Here is a 16025-nt window from a genome sequence, read left to right on the forward strand (position 1 = left end):
CGTCAACTAGAGATTCAAGGAGTGATCAGCAAGACTCGCTCGCCCTTTAACAGTCCCATATGGCCAGTGCAGAAATCTAATGGAGAGTGGAGGCTAACTGTGGACTATCGTGGCCTTAATGAAGTTACTCCACCGCTGAGTGCTGCCGTGCCGGACATGTTAGAACTCCAATACGAACTGGAGTCCAAGGCGGCCAAATGGTATGCTACAATTGATATCGCTAATGCATTTTTCTCAATCCCTCTGGCAGCAGAGTGCAGATCACAGTTCGCTTTCACTTGGAGAGGTGTCCAGTACACCTGGAACCGACTGCCCCAGGGGTGGAAACATAGCCCCACCATTTGCCATGGACTGATCCAGACTGCACTGGAACAGGGTGAAGCTCCGGAACATCTGCAGTACATTGACGACATCATTGTATGGGGCAACACAGCAGAAGAAGTTTTTGAGAAGGGGAATAAAATAATTCAAATCCTTCTGAAAGCCGGTTTTGCCATAAGACGAAGTAAGGTCAAGGGACCTGCACAGGAGATCCAGTTTTTAGGAGTAAAATGGCAAGATGGACGCCGTCAGATCCCAATGGATGTGATCAATAAAATCGCAGCTATGTCTCCACCAACTAGTAAAAAGGAAGCACAAGCTTTCCTGGGCATTGTGGGTTTTTGGAGGATGCATATCCCAGATTACAGTCTGATTGTGAGCCCTCTGTATCAAGTAACCCGGAAGAAGAACGATTTTAAATGGGGTCCTGAGCAGCGACAAGCTTTCGAACAAATTAAACAGGAAATAGTCCACGCAGTAGCTCTGGGGCCAGTCCGGGCAGGACAAGATGTTAAAAACGTGCTCTACACCGCAGCTGGGGAGAACGGCCCTACCTGGAGCCTCTGGCAGAAAGCACCAGGGGAGACACGCGGTCGACCCCTAGGGTTTTGGAGTCGGGCATACAGAGGATCTGAAGCCCGCTATACTCCAACAGAAAAGGAGATACTGGCAGCATACGAAGGGGTTCGAGCTGCTTCAGAAGTGGTTGGTACGGAAGCACAGCTCCTCTTGGCACCTCGGCTGCCGGTGCTGGGTTGGATGTTCAAAGAAAGGGTCCCTGCTACACATCATGCAACGGATGCTACATGGAGTAAGTGGATTGCATTGATCACGCAGCGAACTCGAATGGGAAACCCCAGTCGCCCAGGAATTCTAGAGGTGATTATGGACTGGCCAGAAGGCAAGGATTTTGGAATGTCACCGGAGGAGGAGGTGATGCGTGCAGAAGAGGCTCCACCGTATAATGAACTACCAGAAAATGAGAAGAGATATGCCCTGTTCACTGATGGGTCCTGCCGGATTGTGGGAAAGCATAGAAAGTGGAAGGCTGCCGTGTGGAGTCCTACAAGACGAGTTGCAGAAGCCACTGAAGGGCAAGGTGAATCAAGCCAGTTTGCAGAGGTGAAAGCAATTCAGCTGGCTCTGGACATTGCTGAGCGGGAAAAATGGCCAGTACTTTATCTCTACACCGATTCATGGATGGTGGCAAATGCCTTGTGGGGGTGGTTACGGCAGTGGAAGCAGAGCAATTGGCAGCGCAGAGGCAAACCCATCTGGGCTGCTGAATTGTGGCAGGATATTGCTGCTCGGGTAGAGAATCTGGTTGTGAAAGTACGTCATGTAGATGCCCATGTACCCAAGAGCCGGGCCACTGAGGAACATCAGAACAACCAGCAAGTGGATCAGGCTGCTAAGATTGAAGTGGCCGAGGTGGATCTGGACTGGCAACATAAGGGTGAATTATTCATAGCTCGATGGGCCCATGACTCCTCAGGCCATCAAGGAAGAGACGCTACATATAGATGGGCTCGTGACCGAGGGGTGGATTTGACCATGGACACTATTGCACAGGTCATCCACGAATGTGAGACATGTGCTGCAATCAAGCAAGCCAAGCGATTAAAGCCTCTTTGGTATGGAGGACGATGGCTGAAATACAAATATGGGGAGGCCTGGCAGATCGATTATATTACACTCCCACAAACCCGCCAAGGCAAGCGCTATGTGCTCACAATGGTGGAAGCAACCACTGGATGGTTGGAAACATATCCTGTGCCCCATGCCACCGCCCGGAACACCATCCTGGGCCTTGAAAAACAAATCCTGTGGCGACATGGCACCCCAGAGAGAATTGAGTCGGACAACGGGACTCATTTCCGAAACAGCCTCATTGACACCTGGGCCAAAGAGCATGGTATTGAATGGGTCTATCACATCCCTTATCATGCACCAGCCTCTGGGAAGATAGAACGGTACAATGGACTGTTAAAAACTGCACTGAGAGCAATGGGTGGTGGAACTTTAAAAAATTGGGATACACACTTAGCAAAGGCTACCTGGCTAGTTAACACCAGGGGGTCTACCAACCGAGCTGGCCCTGCCCAATCAAAACCTCCACGTACTGTGGAGGGAGATAAAGTCCCCGTAGTGCACATGAAGAATATGTTAGGGAAGACAGTCTGGGTTAGTCCTGCCTCAGGCAAAGGCAAACCTGTCCGTGGGATTGCCTTTGCTCAAGGACCCGGGTGCACTTGGTGGGTGATGCGGAAGGATGGGGAAGTTCGATGTGTACCACACGGGGACCTGATTTTGGGCGAGAATAGCCAGTGAATGAAACTGTATGATGTTAATTGCTAAATAACCCTGCCACTGTACATCTCATTTCTGTAACTGCTATTGGTTGTACTATAATAAGAATCACCCAAACTAATGACAAATGGACTCTGATGAAAAACCAAGTAAAGTGCAGCAGCGAAGGGACCAGAACTGACCTCAGCAGCTGGCGTCCAGCAACTTCACTGAGATCGACATCTTCAACCCATGGACCATGGACATGAGCCGCACCGGATACATCAGCCACAAGCCCCAAGAATACAGCATGCGACAGTCCAGCTCCACACACGCTATCTTGCATGCCCTGAGGGACTGTTCCAACAGATGGAGCTCGAAGTCATGGACTATATGAACTCAACGGACATTTTAGAGTGATGGCGCACAGACTAAGGACATTACGCCTGTATGGAGATATACATATGTATATATATATATATGTATGTCAGGGGAAACTGATAGTATTTAATTGGAAACTGTAAGATCTGGGCATGGCATGAAATGGTATAGAATAAGGGGTGGATGATGTCCTGGGTCTGGCGGGGATAGGGTTAATTCTCCCCAGGACCTAGCAGGGACACAGGTATTCCATCCCATGTGAGCCATGCTCAGGGGGTAACAGGAGCTAGCCGGGGAAGGGGAGGGGCAGGAAGTCATCCCCCAGGGGAGCGGAGCGGTCGGGGGCGTCCCGGGTGCGATCGGCAAGCGGTGGTATCGTACTCGTGGTTGTGTATTCCTCTGTCGGTGTTATTATTGTTGTTGTTTCTTGCTCTCCTTGCTGTTCTGTTAAATTGCCTTTGTCTCAACCCACGAGTTTTTGCCTTTTTCTTCTGATTCTCCCCTCCCGGCCGCGCTGGGGGGGAGGGCCCCATCTGAGCGAGCGGCTGCCACGTGGTCCTTTGTTGCCGTCTGAGGCTAAACCACGACAGAGTCATACCAAACCTTTGCTATTCCCCTTATCCAGATTTCACCAGAACTCTGTACAATTTTTTTGTGCTGTTTGGTTTGTTTTTTTAACATGGACCTCTTGGATGTAAAACTTGCTCAGTCTCATGTCTACTGCCGTATCCTTACCAGGAAGATAAAGTGCAGGAAAGTCCATAGTTGGAGAAGCGCGTACTATATCTCAGAGACCTCATCTTTTGTCTACTGTTCTTCACACTTGTTCTTGCAGCGATGTGGAGTTGAGCTCACTGAGCTGCCTACCCACCAAGTCACCTAATAATGGGTTTTTTACTTCTCTGCCGGGTTCTGCTATCCCCTGCACTGTATAGCAAAGTAATGTGGAAATACTTGGGCTTTTTCTCAGAGCACACCACCATCCTGGTCTAATATTATGTTGCTATGATGTAAAATAAAGACATAGGACATCAAGCAGTATGGTGTTTCTTTTATACATTTAAAAACTTACAGAACACAACAATTTAAGAAAGTTGGCTTATGCTAGAAAAAAGAATTTTAATGTACTTAAACTATTTAATCCGCATTAGGTGACACATCTGAAAAGAAGCAACCAGAAAAACTGCAGAGAGTTCACACAGTTGAAGTGAAACATTAGATTCTAAACTCCTGGTTTAATTGTTAGTTGTAGTCTTATTAAAAACTCTGCTTTATTATGGATGAACAGCAGTAGCCAAGAAGGAGAGGTTCAGGTTGAGGCTTTATTCTGAAGCCACAGCCTCCCAGGATGAAGACATCACTCCTACCTTCAAACAGCACTTGTAAATAAATCTTGTCAGCTGTGCTCTATTCCTTAGCAAAACAGCACTGAACTGACATAAAAAAATAATAAAAGCCTTATTAGTTGTATATTTTTAACTGCAGTCTCTCAAAAAGCTAAAGTAGGAGCCTCGGGTTTTACTTACAGAGTAGAGTTTTCATTCTTCATTAGCATTAGTGTGAATTCCTGGGCCGTACGCACCAATAAACTTCAGCAGCTGATGGTGGCACTGCATGAGGTAACTGTCTCTCTGTTGCAGGGAGTTTTCATCGCTGAGGTCAAATGGAAATACAGAATTCGGTGCTATACATAATGCAGACTGGCCTAAGCAAAGGAAAAAAAAAATAAATTATGGCTTATGCTAAAAGACTTGGTAGCTTCTGCCAGGACTTTGAAGGAAAAAAAAAAACCTGACACAAATTATTCATAATGCAATTGTGTGTGTTATCGTTTTGAAGTGTTACATCATAATTAATAATAGTGCTTAGCGTGATGGGTTTTTATCAGAGTTAGGTTGATGGTCGGACTCGATGATCTTAAAGGTCCCTTCCAACCTAGACAGTTGTATGAGTTCTTGTCTCAGTGCCAAATTTGCATGTGAACAAATGTGGTGCTAGATAAACAAAAAAAACCCCCAAACCTAACCCTTGTCTTCTGTTTCCCCAGGGAGGGAAATCTGTCTTTAATTTAACGTGGACCAATGTTAAGGCAACAATGCCTCAAAGGAGTCACCATAAAGGATGGAAGCTTGGGGCCCCTTTCATACAGCACCCAGACTCTGCTGTCTTGTGTCAGCTTCCTTCAGCAGTGGGAATTCTGGACTTCGATTTGAAAAGAACTAACTGTTACTGCCTTCAATCGATAGAATCATAGAATCTTCATGGTTGAAAGGGACCTTTGAGATCATCAAGTCCAAAAAAACCCAAAAAACCCCACACCAAACAGACACAACCACAAACTGTTTCCAAACTGACAAAATACAGAAACGACATACCCAAGACTAAAGACTGAGTTAATAACATTAATTACCGTGTTTTAGGGTAAGAGATGATTCAAGTAACAAGATGGCAATCAGCGCATCTTCCTCAAGTACTTTCTTTCTTAAACTTAGTTTAGTGTGAGCCTTAGACAGTGATATCCTACGAGATGAATATAAGCACATCAAATAAAAAAATACTGCAGGCATGAATACAATACGTATTGCCCTGCTCCAAGCACTTCTGTAAATCAGAAGTTAACACTGGAGTGGGGTTTTTTCCATAATTCAGGAATTACGGAAACTTCCCGCAAATATTGTGCAGTTACACTTGTCGCTTACAAAGTGCACATTATTATGCATGACTTTTTTGTGCTATGGAAGCAGTGAAACTTGGCATATTACCTACTGTTAATACTTTTTTTGCTTGCATAATACAAAGCTGCAATAATTTAAATCCCATTTTTGTTTTTCCCACATAGCTTTAAAAGTGATAATAATCTAATAATTAAATATTTAATTATGTTAAATAATTTTAATAATTTAAAAGTTATAATTGTTTCTTAAATCACGGGGGTGATCTTAAATCACTGGCAGTTCTTTACACTTCTTTTTTTTTTTTTTTTTTTTTGCAACATCAGTATGTAAAATAAATGGTGTCCGTAAGCAGTAAGTAAGATTCTTCATGCTTGAATTTTTCAAAACTTAAGAGCCTTGTCTAGATTTTTATTTAACGAGCTTCTAGGCGGGTTAGCACAATTTCTATTTGAAATGTAGATCTGTTTCCTTTACTTCGAGAAGCAGGACATACAGAATTTTCAGTGCAGATGATGATAAGGTTGACCCATGAATAGAGTCTCTTCTCACTCTGCGGCTTGCGACGTAGTAGCCCTGAATGAGGTTTTCCGCTTCAGAACTCAGTTCAACGTGCAGATTCTTAGCAAACAAAAGAAACTAAAGAGAGGGTATACGTTTTAAATATTTAACTGGAAAATAATTTACATTTTTCACACCTTTTAACATACCAGTAATATATTCAGGACAATATATTCTACCAATAGTTTTTATAAAGACAGCAGTCACCATTCAGCTATGCATGAGGAGAGATCTCAGATACTAAACACAATCATCTGTTAATTACGCTAGAGATTTATTTCAAATGGAATAATTAACTTTTACTACTGATTGTAAACTATTCTGGTCAAAAGTACTCATATGAATGTTAACCTAGGGTGTTTTCCAGAAACAAGATGGAATCCTGGGCTGCATAGGGAAGAGTGTGGCCAGCAGGTCAAGGGAGGTCATTCTCCCCTTCTACTCTGCACTGGTGAGGCCACAACTGGAATACTGCATCCAGTTCTGGGCTCCCCAGTTCAAGAGAGACAGGGAACTACTGGAGAGAGTCCAGCATAGGGCAACTAAGATGACTGAGGGATTGGAGCATCTCCCTGATGAGGAAAGGCTGAGAGAGCTGGAACTCTTCAGCCTGGAGAAGAGAAGGCTGAGGGGAGACCTTATTAATACTGACAAGTATCTAAAGGGTGGGTTGAAGGAGGATGGTGCCAGACTCTCTTCAGTGGTTCCCAGTGACAGGACAAGGGGCAACGGGCACAAGCTGGAACATAGGAAGTTCCATTCAAATATGAAGAAGAACTTTGCGGTGAGGGTGCCAGAGCCCTGGAACAGGCTGCCCAGGGAGGTCGTGGAGTCCCCTTCTCCGGAGATTTTCAAGACCTGCCTGGATGCAGCCCTGAGTAATGCGCTGTGGGCAACCCTGCTTTAGCAGGGGAGTTGGACTAGATGATCTCTAGAGGTCCTTTCCAACTCTGACAATTCCATGATTCCGTGAAGATCAAACTGAATTTATGATGTTGGCCCTTTTGAAGAACTGAAGCTAATTTTATAAATGCTCCTTTTAGTGCTCATGGGAATATGGGGGGGGGGGGGGGGGGGAAGGGTAGGAAGCCAGTATTGATGGGGTTAAAAAGAAGCAGTCAGAATGTGCAGAGAGAACCTTCCGATTCCAGAAACAGGATGAGATTCCCAAGTATACTATCTGTTACCTCCTCGTAATCCTGCATTCTGAACTGCTGGGAGACTTTGTACAGCATGGCTTCAGGATTCAGGGCCTTTTTCAAGATATGGTGTATGACAGGAGAAGACAGTCGGCACGAAGGAGACTCGTCGTATATCAGAAGCCCAAAAACATCTAGAAGGTTAGAGGGAATCAAACTCACATCCTAAAGAGAAGACCCAGAGAAAGAAAACAAATTACTTGATTTTGGCCTTTTGACTTGGAGAAACATTGTAGGGTTTTTTTTCTCAGTCCGAACTGTTCAATATCAATATATACTGTGTCCTGCGAGATTATCCAATTAATTACCTATAATATAGAGTCACGTTTTGTTTCAATACTAGTTGTCAAAAGCTTTTATAAATATTTATATTTATAAAATAAATGGTACCTACTAAAAAGCTAGCTCATTTTAGAAGATACTTGATTTAAAGTCACTTAAATTGTGACTTTTTGGGAAACGCTAACAAATTTGATTGTTTTTGTTATTTTTATAAGTTGAAATAACCATAAGCAGAAACGACTGCTGTAACGGTTACTGTCACAGCAAGGCATGGGCTTTACCATCTGTCCAATTAAGAAATTCTCCTTTTGTATATGTTTCTTGGAGGAAGAATCCACATCTACAAAAGACCAAAAATTGGTCCGAATTGAAATAGTAACTTGTTGGTCGGCCTCTTCTCCATACTTCTTCCCAGGAATGAACACCGTTGTCGTTCTGCTCTCTAGCACTAGGACAGGACAAAAATATGTCAGTTAACGTAAGCGATCGAATTTAACTAGACATTCCAGTGGAAACCAGTCACGATTATGTATTTCACTGAAATGTCATGATCTCTCTATGCCCTCTCTATGGTGGAGCCTGGGTAGCAGGCTGTGTAGCACTGTCCTGCATGACATCCTGGTCTCTAAACTGGAAAGACACAGATTTGATGGATGGACCACTCGGTGGATCAGGAACTGGCTGGATGGCCGCACTCAAAGGGTTGCGGTCAACGGCTCAATGTCCAAGTGGAAGCCAGGGACGAGTGGTGTTCCTCAGGGGTCAGTACTGGGACCAGTGCTGTTCAACATCTTAGTCAGAGACATGGACAGTGGAACAGAGTGCACCCTCAGCAAGTTTGCCAATGACACCAAGCTGTGTGGCGTAGTCGACACACCATCCAGAGGGACCTGGACAGGCTTGAGAGGTGGGCCCATGCAAACCTCATGAAGTTCAACCAAACCAAGTGCAAGGTCCTGCACCTGGGGCATGGCAATCCCAGGCACAAATACAGGTTGGGCAGAGAATAGTTAAGAGAGCAGCCCTGAGGAGAAGAACTTGGGGGTGTTGGTGGATGAGAAGCTCAACATGAGCCTACAATGTGCACTGGCAGCCCAGAAAGCCAACCGCATCCTGGGCTGCATCAAGAGAAGCGTGGCCAGCAGGGCGAGGGGGGGGGAATTCCGCCCCTCTGCTCTTCTCTAGTGAGACCCCCCACCTGGAGCACTGTGTCCAGCTCTGGAGTTCTCTGCACAGGAAGGACATGGACTTGTTGGAATGGGTCCAGAGGAGGCCACAAAAACAATCAGAGGGCTTGAGCACCTCTGCTATGAAGATAGGCTGAGAGAGTTGGGGTTGTTCAGCCTGGAGAAGAGAAGGCTCCAGGGAGACCTTATAACGGCCTTCCAGTACCTAAAGGGGGCTCCAGGAGAGATGGGGAGGGACTCTTGATCAGGGAATGTAGTGATAGGACAAGGGGTAATGGTTTTGAATTGAAAGAGGGGAGATTTAGATTAGATCTCAGGAAGAAACTCTTTGCTATGAGGGTGGTGAGACACTGGAACAGGTTGCCCAGAGAAGCTGTGGCTGCCCCATCCCTGGAGGGGTTCAAGGCCAGGCTGGATGGGGCTTTGAGCAACCTGGTCTGGTGGGAGGTGTCCCTGCCCATGGCAGGGGGGTTGGAACTTGATGATCTTTAAGGTCCCTTCCAACCCAAACCATTCTATGATTCAAATGTCAGCTTATACGACCTTGGCTCTTTTGTCCTTCTCACCCAGCCTGGTTAAAAATAGCTTATAGATTTTCCCAGCATTTGAGGGCCATAAGCTGGGGAACAAACTTAGCCATTTAATTTTTTTTGTTGTGCCCCCTCATTTGTTAGTAGGTGTGAGATTACCGGACTGTAGGAGTTCAAGTTTATCCTTTTTATATGAAGATAAGTCTCCTATGTAACAGATACCGCCCTTGGCCAGCACAGCACTGCAGGCGTGAATACTCGCGCTTCCCGTTCCGTGTTTATCCTTGGACACACAAGGAAAGATTTCACTCGAAGGTGGGTGTCGTACACCACGAGGCAGGAGACATACGCTGTAATTCAGCAGCCTAGAGGATTAAATAATTCGATTAGTCAGAAATTGTTAAATCATTGTTCATCATTTCAAAACTTTAAGAACTTAACATTATAATTAATACTTTATACTGGTATTAATATATATTCAGACTCACTTAGGAACAATAACAACAAAAAAACCCTCATGGATTTAACATATGAGGCAAATCCCATCATGGTTTTCAACAGAAGTAATTATTAGGAAATCAAAGCAGTCTAATAATTTAACCCCATATTGTTATCTCATGTTCCTATTCTAGGGAAACTCTTCCAATGATTTAAAAGGGGAGAAGATTAGAAATCCTGGCCAGCTGGGAAAAATGAAAACCTGTAAGCTCTGCTTCGCAGGGGTTAAAACTTCCCAATTCTTTTTGAGAAAGCAAGTATGGAATTTCTTTTCCATCCCCTGTACTATGGTCCTGGGCACTAAAAGGTTGCAAATTGTCTGTCTGGTTCCACAACCAAAGGCTCCTAATGACTTTAAGATGTCAGAGCACAATTTATCCTACTATTAACAATGGAGAAAATTATTAATTCAAATTAATAATAAATAGGCTATCATACCAATAGAAATATGACATAGGAAATGCCTACTTTGACAGGCCACTGACAGGCCTCCAGCAGGGAACTGCTAGAGAGGGTACAGCAGAGGACCACAAAGATGACGAGGGGCATGGAGCATCTCTCTGATGAGGAAAGGCTGAGGGACTTGGGTCTTTTTAGTCTGGAGATGAGAAGACTGAGGGGGGATCTGATCAACACCTAGAAATACTTAAAGGGTGGGTGTCAGGAGGATGGGGCCAGTCTTTTTTCAGTGGTGCCCAGGGACAGGACAAGAGGTAACGGGCACAAACTTGAATATAAGAAGTTCCATCTAAACATGAGGAGGAACTTCTTTGCTGTGAGGGTGGCAGAGCCCTGGAAGAGGCTGCCCAGAGAGGTGGTGGAGTCTCCTTCTCTGGAGACATTCAAACCCGCCTGGACATGTTCCTGTGGGACCTGCTCTGGGTGACCCTGCTCTGGCAGGGGGTTGGACTGGATGATCTCCAGAGGTCCCTTCCAACCCCAGATCATTCTGTGATTCTGTGACAGTGAAATACATTGTGCACATGCAGACAGTGCACAACAGAACTGACCAAGATTTACTGTGTTCAACTTTTAGTATTAACCAGTTGTTTTGATTCTCAAAACACGCTCGAGTTCCTATGATTTCTCTCATGAAATCTTACTCAAACCCGGGGAAAAAAAATCCTGCAGCCCACATTTTTTTTCAAATTTGAAGTAATTTCTACAGCTAAATTTTGAAGCGGTTCAAGTTGGTTTTTTTCCACAAGTAAAAATACTAATGAATTTTTTTAAGAGCTCTCAAATGAAAATAAAATTCACGTCACTTTCCAAGATCTTTTTCAAAAATAAAAATGAAGCCCTCTTTTGAGATGGGGAAGGAGAAAGTAATTTTGTTTAAATTAATGTAAATGTAAAGCTGAGTGTATTGTACTTTTCTGTAGTATATGTGAAAATGTGTTAGTAGTTCATAGGTGTGTGAAAGGGTAAAAACATCAAATGCATATATACGGAGAAACCTTTTGTTAAAGGCAACAACAACCAGATTTATGAACTACATGTAAAGATGTACATGGCTTTTGATACCTTATGAGTGTATTTTTTATGAAAGAGAGTGATAAAGATGTAACTATCTACTTACGTGCTGTTTATTAAATGAAAATGCTGATAGCTAGGAATTGGTCATGAAAAGGCTCAAAGTGACATAAGATTTGAAAAGTCAAGCCCTTTGCTTTTCTTACCAGCTTCTGGGACAGTCTTCAGTTCTGATTTTAGAAGAATGTTCTGTTTGAGCTCTGCCAAACAGTGCTAGTGTTAAAATATTTAGATCATTAGAGAGCATTGAGGGGTTTTATTATTAATGAAATTCTGATCTAGATTTATCACTTGGAAGAAAAAATAATGTCCCAGGAATAAAAATTGAGTATTTTTGCTAAGTTGGAGTCCTGTATGTTCTTTTAAAACACAGTCTCTTTAGCCTTTCATGCAAGACAGATCCTATTATCATCTTTAAAAACACTCATGTTTTTAAATCTAATTTACTTAAAAAATAATGGAATGTCTTTACCTATCAATTACTAGCGTGTCACTTGTCACAACCAACAGATCCAGATAATCTGCATTTTCTTTTTCACCTGTCTGTACCAGGCTCAGCAATATTGCCAGTTTAAGAGTATTGTAAGTGCCTGGTGGGACAACTTGAGAAGCAAAGATATTGGCAAGGATGGCAGTGAACCTCCAGCATGAACTTGAAGCCAGTGAGAGCAGATATTTAAAATTGTCACCGACAAAAGAAGGACCTAATTAAAACAAAGCACAGGTTAACAAACACTTCATAAGAGAGTGATGCAGCTGTATCACAACAAATCACCATGCTGGTTTGATACAAACCACGAATATGTCTATGTGTTAAGCATAAATTCAGGTAATATTAGTTTTACTACTAAAAAGGTAGCAGACACGATCTGCTAAAACTGATGGAATAAGAAAAGAATAACAAACTGAATTACCAGGTTCATTTAATGTGTCATTTCAAAGTACCTTCCAATGGATGGGAGAAGTTGGAAAGAGAAGGTGAGGAACTGCAGTCAGTAATAATATAGTTTCCCAATGTATGGAAACTGGGCAAAAGAAGATATGCTCAAGTAACAGTAAGGTACATTTCAGGCTATAAGAGGAAAGTCCCAGAGTGGTTTCGTAAGCTGGACCTCTAAATAATAGAAAACCATGCCAATTCTCAGGATTTTGTTCCAGAAGGTTTTCCAACTTTTTAAGCCAATTTTTAAGGAATCTTTCTTACCATTTGGTTTACAGAGCTGTACGCTATTGACTTCTATACATGCTGTAGCTTGTAAGCCATTTTGTACACAAGCGGGAATTCCTATAATCTTGTAGTGGTTTCCTATTTCCATTTTATTGGCCAGTTCATCTAGAAATAAAAAATAATATAAAAAAGAAAAAGTGGTGGTGGTGGGGAAGACAGGAACCTGCAGATGAGTTAGGGCATAAACACAGTTTTAAAGACATGATCAGAAACCTTTTCTTCACATTATGGCAGGTTCAATTTTATGATTTAATTGCAGAAAACAACAATTGGATGGCTGGTTCACCATAACAGACTAGAAGAAAATGAAGCATACAATTCTAATTAATTAATGCAAAAATCAAGGAAGGCACACTGGGTGAGGAAAAGTAGATTCCTGATAAAGAAAATGGATGATGCATTTAGTTCTGTATTGAAAAGAAAATGGACAGTTGTTTGCAAACATGCATTCCTGTTCTGAAACTTATGACAACATCATCAGCTACTGTCCTATAAAACATCAGAAAAAATTCAAAAAGACACACATAGTTTTGGGAACCTTTGTATTTTTGTGCATTTTTTTTAATAATAAAAGTCACATTTATTTTCTGCATGAGTTAGGTCCAAGCAAATATGAATCTCAGCTGTGAGACCCATTTAGTGCACACATAACCCATGGATTCTGTTTTATAAAAACTACCACTATAAGTGTATTGTTAAGTATTTCTCATTATTTTGGAATGGCAGGGTTGGCTTTTTTTGTTGGGTTTGTTTTTTTTTTTTTTTTTTTAAAGAGAATTAATGAAGGCGTATTGGTGAGCTGTGATTTCAGTTGGAAAGTCACATTAGACAGACGCACTAAAAATCACTTAATGTTTGCAGTGGAAGGTAGTGGTAGTAGAAGCCAAAAATCCTGATGGAATGTGGAAAACAGCTAGATCGAGGAAGGATGTTAAAAAGGCATGAAGTTCGTACAACACAGTATGGCCAAAGGAAGTATAAAGGGGGAAAAAAACCAAGCTACAGTTAGAACGTGATACTTCAGAGCTGGCCAGGGGGGGTTATTTAAATAAGGCTCTAAAAGTGAACACAACAGTTTTGCCACATGCACTCTTCAGTCACCTGTTTAGTCACCTAGCTAATTTTATATATTTTCCCCTCTGATTTTGTTAAAGAACTGCAATATAAATTATGACTTTCACTATTTTATCCAGAGAAATGGATCTATAAAGGAAAATCCAAGGAATTATTACAGTTCAATTGCAAAAGTTTGTTTTGTTTTTTTTTTTTTGACAAATCTCCACAATTCAGCTTACCTCTCAGGAAAACTGTAAATGTCTGAATCCTAAAATGGGATTTATCACTGGAAAATCCTTTCAAAGCATTGAGAACTTTTGCATCAATCATTTCAACTATTTGTTTATCTTTCAAAACAAAGGCAAAAAAAAATTAGTCCTCTTGAAAACATTACAACTTTTTGTTTGTTTGGGGTTTTCTTAATGACTGGTGCATTTTGGAGTTTTTTTCCACTTAACCATTTTGTTTACTTACTATTTAACAGAAGTAGGAAGGTAATAGATCTAAAAATAAAACTACATAGACCCTACCACCAAGTACTCTAAATTTCATGTCTTCCTGCAGTGGCGAAGAACACAAACTACACACAAAATCATTCCTCACTGTGGCAGATTCTGTAGCTCCAGGCATATGCACTCTTATGTACCTATATCCTAAAAAAAAAAAAAAAAAAAAAAAAAATACTAATAAAAGATATTAATTTACCAAACATTTAAAATGTGTACATGGCTTTAATTTTAAATTTCCCATTAAGAATAGAAATTATTAAAGTACTGGGTGGTTAAATTCCAAATTTATCATGTGTTTTTTCAGAGGAGCATACGTTCATATACTATGCTTCCACTATAATGAGCTCTATAATTTCTATTATAATTTATTATAGATCGACCACGAGATGGCAGAGTTTCCTACTGGAAACTTCAGTCATATTACTCAAAGAAGTAGTTCCACAGAAGTGAGGGCACACATTAAAGCAAACCCGTTCTATGCTAGAAGCTGGATTTTTTTTTTTCCTTTCAGATAATTTGTTAAATTATATCAGCTACACACCTTTTCTCATAAACTATCTTCAGCGTTCGGAAGATGGGTGGTTGGCATAATTATGCTCCTAAAACATTCAATAATGCTGAGCAACCGCTGGCAAGATCTGCTGCTTTCAATTAATAAAAGTCATGCTGTGCTCATTACAAAAACATCTGTGTAGGAAAATGCCTGTTTCATGCTACGTTTTTAAATCTGTTAAATTACCAAAATTCTTAAAAAGTTTTTGAAATAATAATTTTTTTTAACTACCTTCAGAAAATGGACAGGTTTCCTCAGTACAAAGAAATCTTGCTCCTTGTGTGTATTTTGTCACAGTTCCCATTGCGATCGCTATTCCTTCAGACATATAAAATCTTTGGGATGTGTAATTAAAGGGAAATGCAGAAAGACTGAGAACATAACTTGATAAAGGTGGCAAATGTGTTGGTTTCAGCAGTATACTAATCTAATAAAAGAGACACAATTCCATTAATATAATATTTTTATTTAAAACTGCTTTACTTAAACACAATGTGATATATAGCTATTACAAAAAAAATAATCCAGAAGCGCATGAAGTGTAAGAATAATTTGGTTTCATATTAATAACCTCAAAATTCTTGCAATATGGTTGGGTGAGACTTCCAGCTATTTTTAATTACAAATAATACTACAACCAAAGGGAAATTGAAAAGTGAAGAGCTAACACAAAAGTAATATTTCCTAATACTTCACCATACTGAAAAGATTTAAGATCTAAATGGAGGAAAACAACGCGGTCTCACCTGGGCCTCTGTCTGCAACTGTTCAATTAACGATAATGTCTTAATAGCTATGAAACACACCTGTGATTGAAAAATAACTTCATCTTAGAAAGGAAAACCTAGTTAAAATATAGATGATGTACTCTTGTCTACGCTTGTCTAAAAATAGACACTTACTGACTGAAAAATCTGTGCAGCTTGGATGGGATTATGAAGAATGTAGTTTCCAAGAGTTGCATCTAATTCAGCAATATCAGAAGGATTTATAGAAATAATGAAACGATAAACAGCATAACTTTGTCTGGAGTCTGTAGGAGCAGAAAGTATCTTAAATAAAAATAACAGAGATTCGTGTAACATTTTGTATTGATTTAACAGAATATCTATTGAGTGAGTAATACCATTATATTTTTTGCAATCCTGCACAAATTTCTGAAGGCCGCCACTTCTGTCAAGGTAAACAAGGGCAATTTCCCTCATTTTCTGTATTTCAGGATGCAT

General features: G+C 41.3%; 1 protein-coding gene across 1 annotated transcript; it reads right to left on the bottom strand.

Annotated features, from left to right (window-relative positions):
* Positions 1 to 4529: 4529 nt before the first annotated feature.
* Positions 4530 to 16025, bottom strand: MCMDC2 (minichromosome maintenance domain containing 2). Its single transcript, XM_074146691.1, has 14 exons — positions 15926 to 16025; positions 15702 to 15832; positions 15546 to 15605; positions 15031 to 15226; positions 14268 to 14390; positions 13977 to 14084; positions 12658 to 12786; positions 11926 to 12157; positions 9582 to 9787; positions 7987 to 8153; positions 7412 to 7588; positions 6160 to 6302; positions 5402 to 5511; positions 4530 to 4696 (listed from the first exon to the last, which is right to left on the bottom strand). The coding sequence occupies exons 1-14, from the start codon at positions 16023 to 16025 to the stop codon at positions 4530 to 4532; spliced, it is 2049 nt and encodes a 682-aa protein (XP_074002792.1).

This window comes from Numenius arquata, chromosome 4, assembly GCF_964106895.1.
Source record: "Numenius arquata chromosome 4, bNumArq3.hap1.1, whole genome shotgun sequence".
In the NCBI taxonomy this organism is placed as follows: Eukaryota; Metazoa; Chordata; class Aves; order Charadriiformes; family Scolopacidae; genus Numenius; species Numenius arquata.